This window comes from Acomys minous, assembly GCF_964271855.1.
Source record: "Acomys minous genome assembly, chromosome: 1".
Classification (NCBI taxonomy): Eukaryota; Metazoa; Chordata; class Mammalia; order Rodentia; family Muridae; genus Acomys; species Acomys minous.
Window position 1 is genome coordinate 70,123,307 of NC_140483.1, and position 22,663 is coordinate 70,145,969.

At 50.6% G+C, this 22,663-nt stretch overlaps 1 protein-coding gene across 3 annotated transcripts in view; it reads left to right on the forward strand.

Annotated features, from left to right (window-relative positions):
* Window positions 1-22,663, forward strand: part of GLI2 (GLI family zinc finger 2) — a 228,405-nt gene that overhangs the window by 148,166 nt on the left and 57,576 nt on the right. For 2 of the 3 annotated variants that reach the window (XM_084774666.1, XM_084774667.1), the window contains exon 3: window positions 21,767-21,872. The exons of the other annotated variant lie outside the window; for it this stretch is intronic. In XM_084774666.1, coding sequence (XP_084630792.1) covers window positions 21,767-21,872 — 106 coding nt within the window. The remainder of the gene's footprint in view (window positions 1-21,766; window positions 21,873-22,663) is intronic. 3 annotated transcript variants of the gene reach the window in all.

Below are 22,663 nucleotides of genomic sequence, written 5' to 3' on the forward strand. Positions count from 1 at the left end.
ACAACATGTGCACAGTTGCACACAGGTGTGCACCATGCTTACAGTCTGAGCCAAACGCACAAGGTCAGCAGCAACAGTTCTGTGCAACCCCTTGCAAGGTGGAGACAAAAGGACAGGTGTGCATGCGTCGGGTCAGGGAAGAAGATAGAAGGGGCTGGATACCTCATCTTTTGTGAATTGTATTTTTTTATTGTGTTTGTGCACGCGCCTGCTTGTTTGCATGAGCAGCAGCCACATACACGCAGTGCCCTCTGATGCTGGGAGAGGCTCTCCGACCCACTGGAACATTCTTCATGTACAACTCTTAAAGGATTGTTCTAGACTTCACCTAATCACTTGCCCCTGGCTGAACTTTCAGGTTGTATCCAATTATTTGATTAGAACTAATTTAGTTAGGACTAAAAGTTCTAGCCGGGCAGTGGTGATGCACACCTTTAATCCCAGCACTCGTGAGGCAGAGCCAGGTGACTCTCAGTGAGTTCGAAGCCAGCCTGGTCTACAGATTAAGTTCCAGGACAGCCAGGGCTACACAGAGAAACACTTCCTTAAAAAACAAACGAACGAACGAACAAAAAACAAAACAAAACAAAACAAAAGAATTAGAACTAGAAGCTCTATAGGGTGCTAACACTTTTCACCTCTTCCCACCATAGCTAATGAAAATGTGTGTGTGTGTGTGTGTGTGTGTGTGTGCCTGCATGTCTGTATAGAGGATAAAGGCATCGCCCAACTTGGTTTTTTGAGACAGGGTCTCTCCCTGGCCTGGAACTTACAATGTAGGTAGGCTAGTGAGCCCCAGGGAACCGCCTGCCTCCATCTCCTGGCACCAGGATTACAAACACACCATGTTTAGCTTTTCACACATGCTCTGGGCCTTGAACTCATGTCCTCATGCTTGCAAAGGCCATCTCTGCCTGCACTTGCCAACTTATCTCTAACACTGTGCTTTATGGCTGTTTTCAAGTATCATATATGCTCGTTAAAAAAATAAAATCTTGTTGATTTTTTTTCCAGCAGAAATAGTCTTAGTTTTTAAGAACTCCAAGTCACCACCTCTGTTTGCAAAGAAGAGAATGGGGCCTCGCTCGAGGGCGTGCTAGGATTTTGGGAAAGCCGCTTTGGCACTGCTGTGGTGCAGCCAACTCTTAGCGGCTCTCAGGAGCCCAGTATTTCGGTCGTCAAGCCCAGTGGCCTCTCTTGTGTGACTTGAAACCTGCTACTGTGCCAACACTTACACCACGGTAATGAGCGGACAAACCTGGGCTCCCCTTCCTCTTCCTATAAGAGAGAGCTGCTAACATTTATCAGCACCCCTTATGGCCACTTAGCAACTGGCTCTAGAGGGCTTGAGGGACAGTAGTTTATAAGAGAGTCCAGTTGGCGACGTGGAAACAAGGCGGCTGGTGTTTGCAGGCAGCCTGTGCTAGGGCTGGATCTTGGCAGCTTTCCTGATCCTTCCTAGGAGGGGGAGAATCACCCCCCAGTCTTAACTATTCCAGGAAGGTATTTCGGGAGAAGGGGTGCCTGGGACACCTTTGTGAAGGGATGCAAAGTAGGGGGTTCACAGAGTGTGGCATGCTCATAGGGCCAAGGGAGGCGCTCTCTCCCTGTTGCAGAAAGGACAGAGATGAAATTCCAGCTGCTGGTACTCTTTGACATTAGCCAGAGCCCCAGGAAAGCCAGTCCGTGCAGCCCCTCACAGGCTGCCCTGACCACAGTTCCTCCCAGGCCATGGGCTGCAGTGGCAGGATGCTTTACATTTCCAATCCCGAGCATCTGGTTCCTGTTCTAGTCACCAGGGTCAGAGTTCACATCATGCCTAAGTTTCAAAGGAAGCGCTTCATCGTCCCTCTGCGCTGGGCTTTCTTTCATCTCCAAGGAGAACTGAGTTGTGTTGCATTGATGGTTGGGGAGGGCAGTTGGAGCTTGTAAGTGCATTGGGGCTTTGCTACGTGGTTCATTTTAAGACTGTGTGTAGTAAATAGATTATTAGGTCGAGGCAGGGAGGGACTGAGAGGTAACAGAGATGTTCACTGAGGCCAGGTCACACTAGAATGTGGGGCTAGACTACTAACAGGGAGAAGATTGAGGGGTTTTAAAAAGAGGGAGCAGCTGGGGAGACAGATAAGAGATTTCTGAGTGTCTTACTTAGGGCTTCTATTGCTGGGAAGAGACGCATGACCACCCTAACTCTTATATAGTAAAACATTTCATGGCGGCTGCCTTACAGTTTAAAGGTTTAGTCCGTTATCATCATGGCAGAAAGCATGAGAGCATGCAGGCACATGTGGGACTGGAGAGGCAGCAGGAAGACAGAGTGACACTGGGCCTGGCTTGAGCTTCAGAAACCTCAGATAAAGCCTCCTCCCACAGTGACGTGCAGCTTCCTCCAACAAGGCCACGCCTCCTAACAAGGCCACGCCTCCTAACGGTGCCACTCCCTGTGGGCCTATGAGGGCCGTTCCCATTCAAACCACCACATTCTACTCCCTGGCTCCCATAGGCCTGTAGCCATATCATGATGTAAAACGCATGTAGTCCAACTTCAAAAGCCCACACACATATCACAGTCTCGGCACTGTTTAAAAGTTCAAAGTCTCTTCTGAGACTCACGCAATCTCTTAACTGTAATGCCCTGTAAAGTCAAAATGAAAAAAGCAGATCACATACTTCCAACATACAATGCCACAGAATGGATGTGACCATTCCAAAAATGGAAGAGAGGAAGCACGGCGGGGAAATGCTGGACCAAAGCAAGACCGAAAACCAGCTGGGCAAACTCCAAACTGCGTCTCCACGTCTGATGTCAAAAGGCTCTCTTCAGATCGCCAACTCCTTTCAGCTTGCTTGACTGTAACACCCTTCTTTCCTTTGAGCTGGTCCCACTCCCTGTTAGCAGCTCTCCTGGGCAGGCATCCCATGGCTCTGGCAGCTCCATCATCTTGGGATCTCCAAGGTAACCCAGGCTTCGCCTGCACAGCTTCACACAATGATTTCTCCATGCAGGGACACCCATGACACATGCCTGGCCTCCTTATCCGTGGCTTCCTTATCTGTGAAGGGAGATTCCACAACCCCTTTCTTCTATCCTTGACTCTAAAGCCAGAGCCTTGTGGCCAAAGCTGCAAAGTTCTGCTGTTTGTTGGGGCCGGAACATGACCCCCTCATTCCAATACATCCCCCACCCCCACCCCACCGCTTTCTGTTTTTGATGACTTCCTTCAATGCCTAAGCTTGGCTGTCCTGGATCTCTCTATAGACCAGGCTGGTCTTGAACTCAGAGATCTGCCTGCCTTTGCCTCCAAGTACTAGGATTATAGGCGTATGCCACTGTGCCCATTCTTAAATTTCTTCTCACAGGTTGGAGGCTTAGCTGGGTGGCGTCTTGCCCTGAAGTCACCACTCCCTTAGTTCCATCTAGCACCAGGTTTTCCTTTATTCAGTTCACACTTCCTGGTGCTCCTTTTCGCCTCACACTGTACATATTGTTTCTTTCCTTGCTCAGCTTGCTCCTTTTCATTACAGATCTGCATAAGTGTGAGCACTGATAGCCAGACAACAGTCAGTACTGTCAGGAAATCTCCTTTGCCCACACCACTAATCTAAAAACTCTAAAATTAGCCTCAGGCACAATTTGTTGGGTTATTTTTTTTGTTTTGTTTTTTGTTTTGTTTTGTTTTGAAAAGGTCAGAAAGCAACCACATTCTTTGACAAAATATCACAAAAAGAAAGAATGATCTCTTGGCCACACCCCAGTATTCCTTTCTGAAACCTCAAATCACCTTCAACACCACTCTCCCCCACGCTCCCACTAGGATGGCCCATTAAGCCCCTCTTAAAATTCCAATCACTTTTCTAGTCCAAAGTCCCAAAGTGGTCCATATTCCTCCTCCAAACAAAAACATGGTCTAGCTTATCACAGCATCAACCCGGTCCCTCGTACCAACTTTTTTGCTTAGTTTTCATTCAAATCACAACACTGGGCAAGCGTGATGACCTGAGTTTGACTTCTAGAAGAAAGATAGGTGTGATGGTCGGCTCTTGTAGCCCCAGAGCTGGGGAAGCAGAGACAGGTAGATCTCTGGGACTCTCTGACCAGCCAGCCTAGCCAAAAGCAGCAGGTTTCCGGTCAGTGAGAGACTCAATTTAAAAAAAGAAAAGAGAAGAAAAGAAAAGAAAAGCAAGGTGACCAGAATATAAGGATCAATAGCTGAGGTTGCCCTGTGGCTTCTGCACACATCCGTACACACCCACCGTCTCCATCCCACACAGGAGCCGCTCATTTGCTGATCCACACATCCCTCTTCATTCCTTAAGCACGAACCCTGTGGTGGCCTAGAGTATTCTTCCAAATAAGCCTGGCTGGCCCCCTCGGGAAAGAAAAGGCCTATGGTACTGTGAGCATCTTGGGCCCTGGGTCTCTATGTGATCACATGACCTTAAGTTTGGTTCTGCCACCACCACTTGTGAATATCATAGCTGACTTGATGCTCCTGGGGTCCTGAGGGGACGTGCCTGACCATTGGAGTGGCAGGCTTGGGAATGAAAGCAAGTGACTAGGTACAGTTCCTCTCAATATTCACCATCCACTGGGACACCTGAGATACTTGAAGGTACTGGTTTTGGACAGGGGAGGTGTGAGGCTGGGGTGCCGTGTGACTAGAGGAGCTGGCCTGGAGCAAGAATGAGGTGGAGATTGTGTCCAAACCCTGAAACTCTCGTCTTGATACTGGCAGGAGTAGGACCGTTTCCCTCCGCGTTCTGGGACTGCGTGTCCTCTCACACATAGCCTTGCGGCTCCTATCTCTGACACCTTTGAGGTGGTCATGTAGCCTGGCGTCAAGGTTACAGGTTAAACTTTTCCTATACTTATAAGGTCATGACCAGAAAGCACCTGGAACTCCTCTTCATGCAAATAAGGTATTCCCAACACCTTAGCCCTGGCCAATGACGTACACTCACCCCAACACCTCTACCCATTCCCCAAAGATGTAAATAGCCTTTCTCCCCTCCCTGCCAATTAAAATGAGCTGTCTCACTGAAGCTGTCTCTCAAGAAGTCTGTTTCACTGCCACCTGAGGTCTCCATCCCCAGGCTGTTCCTGCCTTGCTTCTCCTGCTATGGAGGTGGGGAGGCCTGCCAGGAAAGGAAGGAAGATGGTTTGTTGGGTTCAGTGCTTGCCACAGAAGTGTGAGGACCTGAGTTTAGTCCCTTGGGACCCACATTAGAAGAGCCGGTTCTGATAGCTCATGCCTGTAACCCAGTGCTGGGGAGACAGAGACAGGAGGATCTCCAGTACTCATGGGCCAGCCAATAGAGCTGAATCACTATAGTCCATATTCAGTTAAAGCTCTTTCTCGAAAATTAAGGTGCTAGGGTAGGCCAAGATGGCTGAATGAGTGAAGGTGCTTGCCGACAAGGCTGACAACTCAGGTTCGGTCCCTGAGACCCACATGGTGGAAGGAGAGACCCTGTTTCTGCAAGGTGTCCTCTTCTCAACGTGTTCACTGTAGCGTGTACACGCCCACTGTCTTCTTTAGTGGTTTCTATTGCTGTGATCGGATTCCAGGGCAGGCAAGACAGGCTTATTCTGGCTTAGAACTCTCAGATCACACCCCCTTTGCTGAAGGAAGTCAAGACAGGAGCTCAAACAGAGCAGGCGCCTGGAGGAGAGAGCTGGTGCCGAAGCCATGGAGGGCTGCTGCTTACTGGCTTGCTCGGCCTGCTTTCTTACAGCTCCCACGACCAACTGCCCAGCGATGGAACCACCCACAGTGAGCTGGTTCTTCCCAGGACAATCATCAATTAAGAAAGAGCACCACAGGCTAGCCCACAGTCAAGGTGCCCTCTCCCCAAATGACTCCAGCTTGTGTCGAGTTGACGTGAAACTAACCAGCACACCGCATGGCTTGCAAAAACGCACGCACTCATAAATAATGCCAATCTATGCCTCTACACACATACCTGCACACACACGAACAAACACACACATGCACACATAGAGAGACAATGGTGCCTTGGTTTCTGCAGCTGGAGCTAAGCTGGGGACCTAAGTGTTGCTAACTCCCCAGTGGCCTTGTGTTTTCAGGGCCTTCCACCAAAGTTGAGGCGCTCTTGAGGTTGAGGAGGGTATGCCATGCCTCCCTCTGGCCCAGCAGGGAGAGTGGTAGAGGGAGGCCTGCTGCCTGGGCCAGGAGGCGGGAAGGACAGAGCGCCTCAGGCTTCCCTGGGCCATTAAAGTTTATCGTTTGCCACAGCAGTGATTGAAAAAGGCTTTTTGCAGCCCTGAAATGTGAGCAGTGAAACTCAGCCAGTTGATATGGACGCTGGGGTGCTTATCCCATAAAAATACCCTCTGTGTCAAAGGGTTTCAGTAAATGTGCCTGCGAGTATTAGCCGTCATTTCTGCCAGTCTCGGGCTCCCATGGGGGTGGGGTTGGGGTGGGGGGTGCAGTAAGGAGCTGTAAAAGGGATTCTTGGTTCCTGCAGAGGAGGAGGACAAGGAGGAAGGGACAGAACCAGCAGCAGCTTGTGGCTGGATTCCCTCTCACTGCACCCCATCAGTACAAATGGGGGGGGGGGTCGTGCCTTGGGAAATCCCTTACCAGCTTGGAGTGGGTGGGGCAGGTATGCTGATGGCCAAGTGAGGCCTGGCACCGTTGCCTTTGTGCGACTTCACTGTCGAGTCTGCCAGAGAAATACACAGGGCAAGTTCCTGGGACTCAGAGAGCTTGTGGTGTGCGTGGATTGGTTACTCCCCCTGAGCCTCAAGCCTCGGCTGTGAAACAGGGGTCATAGTAGTAATCTGGGGGACCCCAGGTGGCATGAAGAGTCGGTCGATATGAGGCTATTGTGTGCTGGCAGAAGCACCTGAGAGACATTTTGTCACCATCACTCAGCAGACACACGCTGAGGGGGTGGGTGCCTGGAGAGCACCGGGCATGGACAGGTACTATTGTGAAGAGTGCAGGTGTGATCTGCCATGTTCTTGGCGAGAGGTGTGGGGTGGCATGCCATGACCTTGTGTCCATACGAGACCCTGTAGGCTGGTGACTCATCTGCCCCGTGTCATGCTGGGGGCAGCAGAGCTGCAATAACGGGACTCTCGAGTGCAGGTCTTTCTGTCACCTGTCACCCTTTGGTGCTAGGACTATGTATTTGGTGTAGACTGAGTGTAGACTGTGGCGGGAACGAGAACATTCCATTGTCCCTCTAGCCAGCAGCTGCAGGAGACACTTTATGGAGTCCCTGAGGTGTCCGGCCTGCCATTTTCAGAGCCCATGCTCTGCCCCGCCCCCCAAAGGCATGTGCCCTCTCTGGGCACCAGAAAGCAGAAGAGAAGCCAGGAACCCTGTCACCGTCTAGGAGTGGGAAGAGGGCATCGTGTACCCTTCCTCGGAGGGACGGCTCCCTCGGGCATGGCCCCCAGCCTCCACTAATGGGCCACACAGGCGTCTGCTCTGAAGCTGAGGTTTGGAGGAAACCAATCTCATGGGAACAGCTCCCAGCCCTGCTGCTGTTTTCTGCTGGGACAAACGTTGAGTGGGCAGCTTGGTTTGGGGATCATATTTTGCAAAAAGGAAGGAGGTGGGAAATCACCCATCTGGCATGTGTATCAGGCAGACTGAGGGAGGAGGTGCACGCAGGAGGGCCAAAGTCACCCTCGTCTGCCTGGAGAGCATGCTAATGACCCACAGCAGCCCTTTGCGTGTGTTCTTGTCTGTAGCTTATATTGAAGAACTACAGTTCCTAGCAGAGGGTCCCCTAAGCTGCCCAGAAGCTGTAGATGGCAGTGTGGTCACTGTCATTGCTTTTTAGGAATAAATATACCCTTTACCTTTTGACTGGTTTGGGGAGAGCATGGTCTTACCCAGCATGTCCTTCCTGGGCAGTGGTCCCCCCTGCCCCCTGGAGGTGACCCTAAGGTATCTCATATTCGTGCAGCCTGACAGATGCTTCTACCTGGGGCCTCTGTTGTCCCCCTCTTCCAAGTCCAGCACTTGTCTCTTCTTGCATCCATCGTTCTATCCCTGGTCCATCCCCGCATCCTGTGGCCCTGTCACTCACTGTGAGCTGCCTCTAAAGAATTGCCCTGGAGGGAACTCATGGGGAATGCTGGGGAAACCGAGGCTCAGAGAGCAGCCGGTTTGCAAACACTTCACTAGGGTAGGTCAGTGGTTAGCCTGTCCGCACTTCACCCGCGCACCCGTTTTACAAGGGGAGCAGCCTCGTTCATCCTGGGCCACCAGCTGCACCCATAGCCTTGGCTACAGCTGGTCCTCCACAGGCCTTCACATGCATTCTTTTCAAATATTGTTTTAGCAGATAACACCTATGCTTAGTGATGAGTTCATTGTGCCACTTTCATGCAGGTCCATAATATATTTCTCTCATGTTCGCTTTTCATCACCATCCCTCGTGCCGGACTCTCGCGCTCACTTACCCCTTTCCTCTTCCCAGTTGTCCCTCTTCTGTGTTTGTGATATTTGGGGTCTGTTTGTTTGTTTGTTTGTTTGTTTGTTTGTTTGTTTTTGGTTGCCTAATGAGTTTGATAGGGTTGCTTACAGAACCTTAGGTGAGAGAGAGAGAGATCATGTGCAAGCGTGGGGACTACTTACCAGTGGGTTCATCACAAGAAAATGTCTAACCCTCTCCCATCACCTATCAGCTGTTTATAGATCCTCACGGGCCCCTCCCCTTTTCTTGTGCTGTGTCCCTAAGTGCCCGAGTCTGTCCGTGGGAGCTTTTTCTCATGTGCAGGCATCGAGCTGTATGAGAGCCTACAAGCCACAATCAGGGCTGGTGGTCCCGTTTCCCTGTGTTCACTCTCCCTATTGCAGTGGCTTTCCCCTCCCGTGCCCTGTCCCAAGCTCCACTTCCCTGGGGGTCTGGCCACCTCTCCCCATGAGACTTGGCCCACTCCAGAGGCTTAGAACGCCCTCGTGCTGTTGGAATCTTCTAGTGACCACCATATCTGAACTTGGCCGCCCTGTCCCCTCATCTGCCCCAGACTTCTCACCCAAGTCAAGGGATGTGTGATAATTTATGCAAATGAGGGGGGCTGGTGGTGGCCAGAGTCTCGGACATCCATTACCCCATTTCCCAGCACCAGTCATCCTTCACCAGGCCCTTAAAAGATAATACAGTTTTTGTTTAAGGCAATTACTTAATCTTGACAAACTCCTGTGTTAAGCAGGGCTATTTACGGGGCCCTCCATTAATCAGTGCAAACCCCAGTGGGTGCTTTCTCTGAACTGCCATCACTCTTGGGGACCCAAGGTGGGCCCTTTGCCATCCTCAGCACCCTAATTACACAAACAGCATGCTAACCACGAGCACCCCACGTGGACTGCAGGGGCACCCAGTCACAGGCAGGGAAGAGGCCCATTTTTAATGCCAGTCAGGAGGTTTTCTGAGCCAAGCAGGATGATCCATGGAAGTTATTAGTAGGTACCAGGAACACAGCTGGGAAAACAGATAACTCCTCTCCTGAGGACACCTCCTGCACTTAGCATCCACTTTGTCGCCTCCCTGGTGGTACGCGGAAGGACTGCATCATGGAGTACCTTCTGTTGGTCAGTTACCCTTATATCTGGATGGCCTGGAAGGCAGTGGAAGCAGCAAGCCTAACCCAGTGTCTGTTGGGTATCATCAGCTCCAGCATCCGGCAAAGGAGCTGGATGCCAGTGATCCTGTTTATCCATCTCACCACTTATGGCCCTGTCACACTGATACCTGGCCCAGACTGTCAGGGGAGCAGAGCCCCGACAGGAGAATACAGAGTGAGTAGACTAAAGACAGAGGCCAGAGCCTGGGTTTCCCTAGGGTGTTGCCTTTCTGTCTTGACTGTAACATGGCCTAACAGAAAATTACTTAGGAAAGGCAGGGGTTCGTTTCAGCTTGCCGTTACAATCTACCACCGGAGGGAAGTCAAGGTAGGAACATCAGACAGCTGGTTACACCCGCAGGCAAGAGCAGAGATAAATATGTGCATACTCACTTGCTTGTGCATAGCTGGATTTCTTCACTCTTACACCATTCGAAACCCTCCGCCTAGGGGGACGGTGCTGCCCACAGGCCGACTCACTGTCAGCATCCTTCACTGAGACTACCTTCCTAGGTGATTTTGGCTTTATCAAGTTGACGAAGCTGACCATCCCAATGGTCACAGATGTTACCTTCTCATTTCACCTGTGAGGCTGGTCAGTTACCCTTATGTTTGGATGGGTTATGAAGGATGACAAGATCAGGGTGGGTGGGTTCAAGGCCTGGCTATGACACTAATCAGGTACCACTAGGGAGCAAGACACCACGTTTCTCCGCCCTTTCGTTTCCTTCATTGTAAAATGGGGTGGATGATAACACGGTCCTGCTTGAGGGCTATGGGGATTGACACAGTCAGGAGAGTACCAGCTGTCAGAAGCCCTCTGTGAGGGAAGGGCAGTTCTGGTGACTCCACCAGCCCCCAGGCCCAGTGTGTGGGGAGCTTTTCCCTGGATGTTGAGCCCTGTTTATTTTATAGGAAGTCAGCTTCATCTGTTTTTAATTCACACACTTAGCTCATCAAAATATTGTTTTGCAAGAGACCTTTTGATGTCCAGGAAGTCTTTGGAATGGCTCCTCTTTATATAGTCTTATTCCAGGAAAAAGATGCTAGAAACCACTTTTGCTTGATAGGCTGGTTCATACTGTCACGTTTGTTTGTTTTAACTACTCTTATTTATTTGTGTGCATCTATGTGTATATGTGTGTCACAGGTCACAGATGGAGGTCAGAGGACAACTTGTGGAAGTTAGCCCTCTCCCCGAACCGTGTGAGTTCCGTGTGACGCAGGTCGTCAGACTTGGCCACAAGCCCCGTTATCCACTGTGGCGTCTGGCTAGCCCACAGCCGTGTTTCCATATCTCAGTTTCTTTATGCAGGAATGAAGGGTTTGTGAAGCAGCCCCCCAGGGGGAACCGCCATTTGTATCAGTGGGTGTGGGAGTGGGTGGGATGGAATGGAGGGGGGCAGTTTATTGGGATAGCACATACTAGACGCATCCTTCAGTTCATAGAGTGATGCAGATAGAAGCCAGGCTCCTGAACATGTTTCATGGCTCAGCGGATGCAGCTCCACACCCTTGCTGCCCTCCCACCCATAATCCTCTTTGTGGCTTTGCGGTCAAAGGACCCTCTTGTTCATCAGGAGTCCACACTCCCACTGCATTGTTTGTGCTCACCCCAGCTTGCTGGGAAGGCAGCGGGTGGTGATCCAGGCTAGGATGGAGGCAGGGTGCACTGACCAGCACTGCTCTGACCCAGTCAAGGGTATGGGAGATAATAAGGAGTGTCACAACACCACTCAGTGACATCCCCGACGGGACCTGGGAAGAAATAGTGACCGTTTGTTATGTTAGTAAGTGACTTCATAGATGTTACAGAAAGCTGAGATTTGGAGGCGGGAAAGGACTAAGGGGTCATGGTAATTGTCATTTTCATGTTTTATGTGTCGTTAGGACAGTGATTAGCCTGGACTGGAGCTCCATCAGTGTGCAAAGGTCGGAGCTGTTAGACATGGCAGCCACAAGCTGCATGTGACCATTGAGCATTGGCAATATGTCCCAGTAAGCTGCATGGAAGGGAAAGGTGAATGTCAGATTTCGAAGATTTAGTGAAATAAAGAATACAAGCAGTTTCATTAGTAAATTTTATATGGCTTCAACGCTGAAGTTTTAATTCTATGTGCATGCTTGTTCATATGTGTGTGGGTACATGTATGCACAGGTGCGTGTACCCATTTACCTGGAGGTCAGGGAACAACATTGGGCGTGGGTCCTCAGGAGATGTCCACCTTTTGTTGTCTTAACAGTCTCTGGCGACCTGGAAGTCACTGATGAGCCTGGCTTGTCTGGTCAGTTCGTGAGCTCCAGGTGTCCTTCTGTCTCCCTCTCTCACTGGGAGCTTAGCGTCTACGACAAGCTCCGTGGAAACTGGTGCCACTGTGGTTCATGGGGACCTGATGGTGGAGTGGCACAGATGCCCTTTTGAAAGAAACAAATGCCCCCCAAAATTCTGGCCACACAGCCTGGAAGCTGCCAGATGATGGGGTGGCAAGGGAGTCAGTCACAGGGACGAGGGAGCCTGTCAGAAGATAGCAAGGTTTTGGGGTCATATCTTCCCCATGTTAGTTAACACAGCTCCATCTTTCCAATGGGTGCAAGGAGCATGGGGCCTCAGTTTGCTGGATGCTCTTATTCCAGGCCCATGAGCTTGACCTGGATTTGTGTTCTCTCTCCCCCCTCCCTCCCTCCTTCTCTCTCTCCCTTCCCTATCCTCCCCGTGTGTGTGTGTGTGTGTGTGTGTGTGTGTCTGTGTGTGTGTGTGTGTGTGTGTGTGTGTGTGTCTGTGTGTGTGTGTGTGTCTGTGTCTGTGTCTGTGTGTCTGTGTGTTCTCTTATGTGTGCAACTGTGTGCGCCAATGTTGCACGGGTGTGTGTAGAAGTCAGAGGCCAGCCTCAAGTGTCATTCCTCGGGAGTGATCTACCTTTTATTTTGGAAGACCAGGTCTTTCACTGGGCTGGAATTCACCAAATAGGCTAGGCTGGCAGACCAGCAAGCCCTGCGGCTCTGCTGGTCTTGTAACCTCACTGCCGGGAAGGTGGAGGCAGGCAGCTGTGGGGGCTCACTGTCCAGCCTGCCTAGCCTCATGGCTGAGCTCCAGAGAGAAAGGGAGGAAAGAAAAGAGAAAAGCAGAGAAAAAGAAAGGAGAAAAAGTGGTCTGTGTCTAAGTGACACCAGAGGCTGCCCCCTGTCCTGCACCTCCCACCCACAAATGAACACAAAGTCCCTAGCCTGGGACCTCACTGGCCAGCTAGGCTGCTCCCCACATGTGAGGGTTTCCTTTGGATCTCATAAAGCTCCCTTCTGTGTCCCTGGCCCTGCTGAAAAGGAAGGAGCCCGGCAGAGCTGGCAGCACAGACAGACACAGCGGTGCTCCTGTGGACTCTGTGTGCCTCATGCACTATGTCTCTCTCTCTCTGGCCTGTCACTACCCTCATTTCACAGAGGAGGAAACTGAGGCACAGGATGATTCATTGAGGTGGTAGCTTCACTGCTCATCACACCCCAAAGCCTTCCAGCTAGCCCCCAGTCTGCTTCTGTGGCCTGTCCCATGTTATCTCAGGGACACCATCTAAAGGGACAGATTGCACGGTCCAGTCTCCCGAGGCTTCAGTCGGCCTCTTCCATGGCGTTTTCTGGAGCACCCCTCCCCTGGGAGTGTGCTTTCCTCTTCTCTCTCGCCTTCCCCGTCTTGAGCTCAATCTCAGGATGCTGGCCACGTGCAGTGGCTCACACTGGCTCCCGCCCAGCCCCATGCACCTTCCAACAGCTACTTTGTCAGTAATGCCTTAGCCAGGGCAAGCCGGGGAAGGTCCAACTGCTAACTCAGCCTGCTGGACCTCAGACAGCTTGTGCCGTTTGAATGTCCAGACCGATTTTAAGCCCCTCCCCCAATTGAGACTGAGATACTTTTCAATCACAGGCTGTGAAACAACCACTCAGGATATCATTATCTTATTAAAAGCATCCTTCTGAGGCAGTGGTTCCTGGCAGGGGCCTCCGAAGGCAGCTTGTCCTGTGCCTGGTTACTGGGAACACTTGCTATTTGTTCAAGGCCCTGAAGACAGGAATGCCAGGTCTTGAGGGCTGAGGTATCTTGTTGCTTCTAAGCTGTTTTAGCACTAGCCATTTCTAGCACTGAGGCGTGGGCCTTCAGAGCACCTGATGGGCTAGCCTTGGAGGCTGTCCAAGCTTCAAAAGTGAACCGAAGACAAGCCCAGCGCCTTGAGGCTTACCCCAGCTCTGGCCCACTCCTTCTACTTTCTAGCATTGAAAAGTCTAGGCGACCTAGAGGCTACACACCTAATGAGTCCAAGGTCAGCTGTTTAGACATTTTTACACATGAGGACTACTTTCACACTGTACGCCGTCCCCACAGGAACTAGGGAAGCACGCGTGGAGAAGCCAGCCCGAGCTTTCTGGGGATTGTACCTGGGGGTGTGATGAGCAGCCAGGAGGGATCCATTTGTCAAAGCCCATTCTGCAAAGCTATGAACCCTATTCTTCTCTATGCCTTGTTTTGTTTTGTTTTGTTTTGTTTTGTTTTGTTTTGTTTTGTTTTGTTTTAAGACAGTGTCTCATTAACGGGGAACCGGTAGACTGAGCGAGGCAGTCTGGCCATGGAACCCCAGGAACGCACGTGTCTCTGCCTGCCTCCCGCTGGGGTTCCAGGCATGCACCTCCACACCCGGCTTTTCTTTTACGAGGAGATAGGACTCAAACTCAGATCCTCGTATTTGTGTGACAAGCACTTTGCTCACTGCGCCGTCTTCCGGGCCCCTTCACCACCTTCTTTTGTCAAAGACATGATCATCGCTTGCTGCCCATGTCCTTCCTTTAGGAGGAAGATGACCCAGTGAACCATCTGGATGGCATGAGAATTCCTTCTGTTGTCTGGCCAGGCTTGTTTGCTTTGAAGGAAAGTACAGAAATAATTGCCTTGGATTTTACTTAAGATGCAAGGGATTTCTTTTTTCTTTTTTTCCCCCTCCCTAATCTGTGGCTGTGTAGATGCAAGCACGCACATACACACACACTTGTGTGTGTTCCTGGAGGCCAGAGGGCAACCTCGGACGTCACCCTCAGGGACACGGTCCACCTCCTCTGAGACAAGTTCTCTCATTGGTCTGGAGCTCACTGGCTTGCTGGCTAGAAAAGCCCCGCTATCTGCCAGTCATTATCTGATTCACACCGGGATGACAAGCGCACACCACTCACGTTTTTATAGACGGTTCTGGGGATTGAATCTGTGTCCTCATGCTTGCAAAGAAAGCATTTTCCCAGCTGAGCTATCTCCCCAGCCCAGACATAGCAAGTTCTGAGCTGAAGGAACACGTTCCATTATTCACTAACTGGGCAAGTCCAAACGGACCCTTCCGCACTCATGGGGGAGGGGGGGAATGGAAGTCCCTCCCCCAAGGCACTGTGACGTCCCTTCATTTCAGGAGATCAGAGTTGGCTCCAGCTTCAGAGTGCCCACAGCAGAGGGGTCGTCCCCCAAGTGCATAATGGACAGACAGCAGGGAGTGTCCTCCACAGGCGTGCAGTTAGTTTCCGGGCCTGAAGGCTCTGGAGGTTTACACCAGTGGCCACTGAGGGTGGCAGAGCAGCAGGAGTTACAGATCTGATCTCCTGACATGGGGGCTACCTGCTGCTTCTCCAAAGGAACTGCTCCCTCTTGAATGTCCCCCAAGAGGCTCACACCCACAGGGCATGGGCTCTCAGCTTAAGCACCACTCACTTGTGGATGTTTTGGTCCTCTGGCCGCAACCCGGGGGCAGAGGACCCAGCATTCAGAACCAAGGCTTTCTTCATCCTTGGTCATAGAGCCAGCCACAGCTCTCTGAACTTCAGCCAGCTGCCCTTCCTTGGCCTGGTCCCTAAGCAGGCTGCATTTATATGTGCTTGAGCCTTAGCACAGCACCCTGTTGTATTGCTTGGTTTTCTTGTTGCTGAGCTAAAAAAAAAAAAAAGACAACTGCAACCTATGGGAAACGACTTAGGGGGATCCTCCAAGGAAGCAAGGACCTGGCTCACAGTCCCCCATGAGGACTTTGGGTCTCTGGTCACTTTGTCACTTTGCATCTATTCTGGGAAGCAGAACCAGGTGGATTCTGGGACCCAGCTTGCGTTCTCCATTTTATTCAGTACAGAACTCCAGCCCACCTGCGGTGGTTTGAAAGAGACATCTGCCCTCCATAGTTTGTGTGTTTGAATACATGGTCCCCACTTGGTGGTGCGGAGCAGTTTGGGAGTTTGGGGAGGCGTGGCCTTGTTAGGAGAAGTTTGTCACTGGAGGAGGGCTTTAAGAGTTTAAAGACTCACACAGAGTGTGCTCTCCTGCTTTGCCTTTTCTGCTCAGGATACAACCCTCAGCTTCTGCTCCAGCCGCTGTGTGTGCCACTGGCTGCCATGTCTCATTGCCATGAGACACTCATTCCTGTGGAACTGTAGACCAAACAAACCCTTCCTTCTGTAAACGTCATCGCTCATGGTGATTATGGTAGCAACAGAGAAGAGCCTAGAACACCTTGACACACCCAGGAGTACGTTTCCATGGTGATTCTAAGTCCCATCACTTTGGCCGTGATGAGCAACCAGCGCGCCGCCTGTACCAAGTCACTTGTTCCCACTGACAGTCAGGCAGTACCTGGGCAACGGGATTCTCAAACAAACACACTTTTCTGGTCCCACTCACACAGGACATGTGTCCTCCAAGCTGATTCCATCTCGTAGTTATAACTGAAAAGGTAGGGAGCTCTGGAGATGCCCACTCTCCAGGGAGGCAGCCTGGAAGGCTGGAGTGTCTCTTCAGTGCCCCGCCTGTGGGTCATGACCAGTGGGAAGTCTCTCGAGTCCCTCTCTGGGCAATGTCTACCATATAGCCGCGTGTGACTTTCTCTCAGAACTCGCTGGCAGCTGACACAACTTCTAGTCATGTTTTCATGACCGAGATATTCTGGGCTCCTTGTGTAAGGGCCAGCCTTGATTTACCACTGTGGTTGTTACGGGGCCTTAATTTGAGCTCAGCGTCCAGGGAAGGAGTCTCTCTGTCCCCTTCCTACATCTTCCTCACACACAGCAAGATCATCACTTCAGGATCCTGTCACACAAATGTCTCCTCACCTGACCCTACCAGCCAAGGAGCATTTGGTGGTTGAGTTAGCACACAAAAATTCTGGACTTTTAATGACAGTTGCCTCCACTCTACCTCCTCAGGGTCTTTCTGTACAAGATCAAAAATAAATGTGCAAAATGTGCATTTTTCCAGGGGACAGGGCATGGCCACTAAACACTCCCCACTTTGAACTTCTTAAGAACCTTGAAAAGGGAGAGATTTCTTTGAAATGACATATGATGTGTGTGTGTGTGTGTGTGTCCTTTCTGCTAGAAGAGTATAATTTAATTTAGTTTTATTTTTTCTTTTAAAACACACACACACAATGAAAACATTGTGTGGAATGATCAAATTCAACATGCCAGCCAAAGGTGGCTTTGTTTTTTGTATGTGGGTCTAAGTGTGCAAGAAGTATTTAAGGGTGAAGAGGTATATATATATATATATATATATATATATATATATATATATATATATATGTATGTATGTATGTATGTATGTTACATGTCCATGTGCGTGCAAGTGCACATGCATTTGAGACCAGAACAAGACATCAGTGTTTTCCTCTCTCACTAGATGCCTTATTCCTTTGGACAGGGTTTCCCACTGAACCCAGAAGTAGGTTGGCAGCTGACAAGCCCCCAGTGACATTCCTGTGCCTGTCTCCTCCAGTATTGGGTTACAGGTGGCCACGCCCAGCTTTGTACACAGGGAGCAGGAATTGGAACTCAGGTCCTCAGGGTTGCACAGCAAGTGCACTTACCCATGAGCTGTCCTGCCAGCCCAAGGCAGCCCTCATTTCTTTCTCCTTATAGTCTTTGGCTGCTGCTAGGGCTTCTGTATGGAGGCTGTTTCTCTTAAGAGCTAGAAACTAAAACTTCCTCACAGAATGCTTTGAGTTTGTACTTGTTTCTGGAAGCTTCCATAAGGAGCTTGAAGGGATGGCCCATGCTGAACTGAAGTGTCTGACTTCGGATGACCTGACACCAATCTTCATCCCTTTACTTACCTGTATGACAAATTGGTCTGTTAATTGGTGGGTGTAGGTGTGAATTTGTGAGTGGAATTGTGAGTATGAATGTATGACCGCATGTTATCTTATTACACCGGGGCTCCAGAGACTGACCTGGATGCTGGTAAAGTCTATAGACATGAGCCAATCCACGGAAGCTCTGTCTGCCCTGCTCATAGCCATCCCCCCTAGCTCTTATTTTTCTTTTTAAAGGCATTTGGCTGGGCAGGGGACGTAGCTAAGCCCTAGAGTGCTTGCAGAGCATGTGTGTGAGGTCCTGGGTTCCATCTCCAGCACTGAGACAAAGAGAAGGCAGATGCCTGTACATTTAGAAAGGTGAATTGTGCATGTGCTGGCCCCTGGGACGTGGGCTCACTCCTGCTGTGTAGGCAAGGCCACTGCCAGCTCTCCAGCCTCCCTGGGGGTTGTCAGAAGGGAGCAGCTGGTCCCTTCACCACAGCTAGTAAGTTCCTCGTTTGATTTTGGACTTTGAAGGTTTCAACTATCAGTTACTGTCACGTGCTGCCTAAATGTGCACACTCTGTCCTCAGCGTGCACTATGCGCACATGCATGTGGGAGCCAGAGGACAGTCTGGGGTATTCTCAGTTGCTGTCCGTTTAATTTGACACAGGGTATCTCACTAGCCTTGAGCTTGCTAAGTAGACTAGGTGACTGACTAGTAGCCCAGAGATCTGCCTGTCTCTGCGTCACCAGCCCTGGGACTACACGTGTGCACCATCGCTCCCAGCTTTTCCTTCTTAATGTGAATAAGTGTTTTTACCTTGTCCATATGTATGTCTGTGTACTGGGTGCATGCCTGGTACCCACAGAGGCCAGAAGAGGCTGTTAGAGTTCCTGAAACTGGAGTTAAAGATGGTTGTGGGCAGCCATGGGGGTGCTGGGAACCAAACTCAGGGTTTGTGCAAGAGAAGCCAGTTCTCCTAACCACTATCTCCCAACCTCAGGTTTAAAGAAAAAAAATGGGGGAGGGGGGAGAGGGAGGCTTCTGGGAGATGGAACCCAGGCTTGATGCATGCCCTGCAAGCATTTTTAACTGATGGAGCCATCTTTCCAGCCTAATATGCATTTTCTCTTTTGTGTCTTTATAACATCGACATATAGCCCTCGTTCTTAGCTTCAGACAGGCTGATGGAAACTGCACATAGAAACTTACCCAACCCCTGGAAATGGCCAGAATGTCTGACTCCCACAGCTCATCAGCCTCCAAAGTGCCTGGCCCTTCTGTCACACTTTAGAGTCGCAGCCACATGCCCATGCTCACCTGTTCAGAAGCCGGGAACTCAAACGAGGGTGACCATCTGCTTCTCCGCAGCGTCAGAGCCAAAAGCCAGGCTGGGCCAAGGGCCTGTTGTCCGCTGCTGGCTCCTCCTTGAGCCTGGTTTGCCAGGCTGGTTTTGCCAGAGAGATGTGCTTTCTGTTTGCCTAGTGGAAAATGCAGCAAACGTGGGGCAGTAAAGACCAAATTAAAGTTAACATTTCAGAAGAGGCCTGGAGAGATGGTTCAGTGGTTAAGTGTACTTCCTGCTCTTGCAGAGGACCTGAGGTCAGCTCTCAGGCCCCCATCAGGGAGTTCACAACTGCCTTCATGTAGCTTGAGCTCTGGGGAATTGGTGTCTTCTGGACTCTGTGCGTACCCATACACATGCCACATACATATTCTCTCTCTCTCTCTCTCTCTCTCTCTCTCTCTCTCTCTCTCTCTCTCTCTCTCTCTCTCTCTCTCACACACACACACACAAAACACACAGAGAGAGAGAGAGAGAGAGAGAAGCAGACAGACAGATGCACACATGTAAAATAAGTCAGTAATTTTTTTTTATTTAGGAGAAAAGTTTTCCTCTCACTGCTAACTCTTAGCATTAAAGCCAGTTGGGTAGCTCATGCTTCAAGCTCAGTGCTCAGAAAGCTAATGTGAAAGGATTGTTGTATGTTCGAGGCCAGCTTGGCCTGCAGTGTGAGCCTCTGTCTCCCACTTCTCCTGAAACTGATAGCATGAAATCCAAACGTCTACCAGCAGTTTAACAGACAGACAAAATGTGGTCTATCCACACCATGGAATAGCATTCAGCCTGCAAGGAGGGAAATGACAGCCCGTTCCCCAGCTGGATGAACCCCAAGAACACATGCTAAGTGAAGTAAGCCAGTCACAAAAGGACAAGTGCTCTCTAAAAGGACAAGTGCTCCCTAATAAAAGTGTTGTCAGGTTCACAAGGACAGACTGCAACAGACCGCAGAGTGACTGTTGTCAGGGACAGGGACCAGTGGACTGCTAGTGTTTAATGGGGACAGTTCCCCTTAACGTGTTGAAAAGTTCTGTAGGTGGAGGTGGTGACAGCCTCGCAGGGTGATTCTGGTGGTGCTGCTCAACTACCTACTTAAAATGGTGACAAGAATAGATGTTCATGTGTCCCTGTGGGTACATGTTTATATACACCCATGCATATGGAGATCAGAGCTCAGTCTCTGTTCATGCTTCTGGTGCCATCCACCTTGGGTTTTGAGACATGTTATCTCACAAGGACCTAGGTCCCAACAATCGGGCTTAGACAGTCTGGTCAGAGCCACAGGGATGCTCTGGCTCCACCTCTTCAGTGCTGGGTTTACGAGTGTGCACCACCTCGATCAGCTTTTCCTGTGGCTTCTGGGCTTTGGACTTGGATCCACTGAGTATCTCCCCAGCCCCCAACTCTCCACTCTTAATATTAATTATCAACCTGTGCGTGCTGGCGGGGTCTCCAGAACCGAAAACACCAACACGTGTGTGTCAGTTTGGAGCTGAGTCAGCCCCTGTCTGCACTTGGCCTGCGCTCAACAAATCATCGTGATAATTGCAGGATGCTCTTTGCTTATTGAAAGAAAATGCCTGGGTGCCCCAGAGGCAAACATAATTATAGGCTTTAGGAAAACAGGGCCTTTTAACAAGTAGGCTGGGAAAAGGCTAAGGACTGGAGTAGTCCTCATTCCTCCTGGACTCTTCCCTCAGTCAGAAGGCCTCTGGCCCAGGGAAGCAAAGCTGAGTCTGTCTGCCGCATCAGCCTCATTATCGGGGCTGCTGACAGCTAGGTATACCTTGATAGATGCGCAGAAGTAAGGCTGTTCTTTGTAAACAGAATCTGTTACTAGTGTAAAAACTAGAAAATTCCCTTCTACGGTATTGTGGTAAGAGTTAAATTTACCATTGTTGGGGGCTGGGGAGCTAGTTAAAGATCTTGCTGTAAAACCATGAGAATCCAATCCCCATCACGAATGTCAGAAGCCTGGTAAGGCAATGTGTGTTTGTTATCCCAGCCCTGGGGAGGCAGAGGCAGGAGGATCAGTGGGCCTTGCTAAGCAGCCAGCCTAGCTGAATCAGTGATCCCTAAGTCCCGCAGTGAGAGACCTCGTATTATAAAACAGTGTGGACCGTCCTGAGGTCATCCTCCGGTCTCCACATGTATGTGAACGTATGTTTGTACACGCACACACATACATATAAACACACGAAAATAAACACACACAGAGTGGAGAATTAGCTATCTAAGCAGATGCCCCCTCCCCCCCCCCCCAAAGCTGGGCCTGGGCCTGGTTTGCAGATGGTTGTAGGTAAATATGTGCAGCCTGTGTGCACGGTGGATCTGAGGCTGGTACCTGATGCTACTGAAGGAAGCCACACGCAGCCAAGCTGGGGTGGGCAGAAGCTGGCGGGAGTCGGAGCCTGTCAGCGCTGTCAGCCCTGATTTGCGGCCAAGCTGGGTTCCCCAAGTTCAAAGAGCATTGAGCTGCTTGTCTTTGTCAAGAGCACTGCTGGGGATCTTTTATGTGGAAGATGTAGGATTCTCGGGCTGGCTTTGATTATTTATTCATCCCCCTCCGTGGGTGTGTGATAGCGCCGGCATCATGGAGTCCCTTGTCCTGGCCACTCTTGCTCAGGAATTCATGGAGCTTAAAACCTTTTGAAAATTGTTTTTCCAGGGAGGGGGAAAGTTTTTGAAGTCCTCTCTCTCTCTCTCTTTCTCTCTCCCACCCTCCCCACAGTTCCTCAGCAGCTCCTGCCGCCTTTCCACGCGCCTTTGCCGATTGACATGCGCCACCAGGAGGGACGGTACCATTACGATCCGCACTCTGTCCATGGTGTCCATGGGTAAGTGTTGGCTTCCGTCAGCTGCTCCTGCTGTGCGGCCACTCGCCTCTGTCCTTTGAGGTCACAAAAGTGCTGTGACTGTGACTTCAGGAACAGGTGATAAAGGCACATTAGCCTCGCTCTGGCTTCCCCTGAGTAGCAAGCTTGGATCAGTCTCATGCCACAGTCTGTGGCACTAGGCCCACTCGTTGGTCCCTACATGAATAGAGGCTCGTCACCCATCTGGTACCCCAAGCTCAAGTCAGGAGTATAACCTTAGGTACAGCCTGCTCTGACGTCATGGTTGGAGTCCCCCCTTTTATTATCTCAGGTGTGCTGAGGCATTTGTGTCATCCCCTGGACCCTAAAACAAGCTCAGAGCGATGCCTTTAGGTCTCTTCCTGCCTCCCAACTTGAGGTCCCCAAGGAGAAAGACTGTGACTGGGCATTTGCGCCCAGGACCTCCAGCCCTGGCTGATGTTAATTCTCTAGAGGCTTGTTACTTTCTCAGCCCTTCCCCCCCCCCCCCCCCCACGCAACACATTCTCCTGAGGAGAGATCTAATTACTTTCTTCATTGCAATGATAAAATACCTGACCGAAGCAACACAAGGAAGGAAAGTGTATTTTGGTTCATGTTTTGAGGATACAATCCGCTGTGGGGCAGAAGTCATGACAGCTGGTCACATGATATCCACACTCAGGAAGCTGAGAGAGATGAATCTTGGTGCTCAGTTGGCTCTCTGTCTGTCCGTCCGTCTGTCCATCCATCCGTCTGTCTGTCTGTCTGTCTGTCTCTGTGTCTCTGTGTCT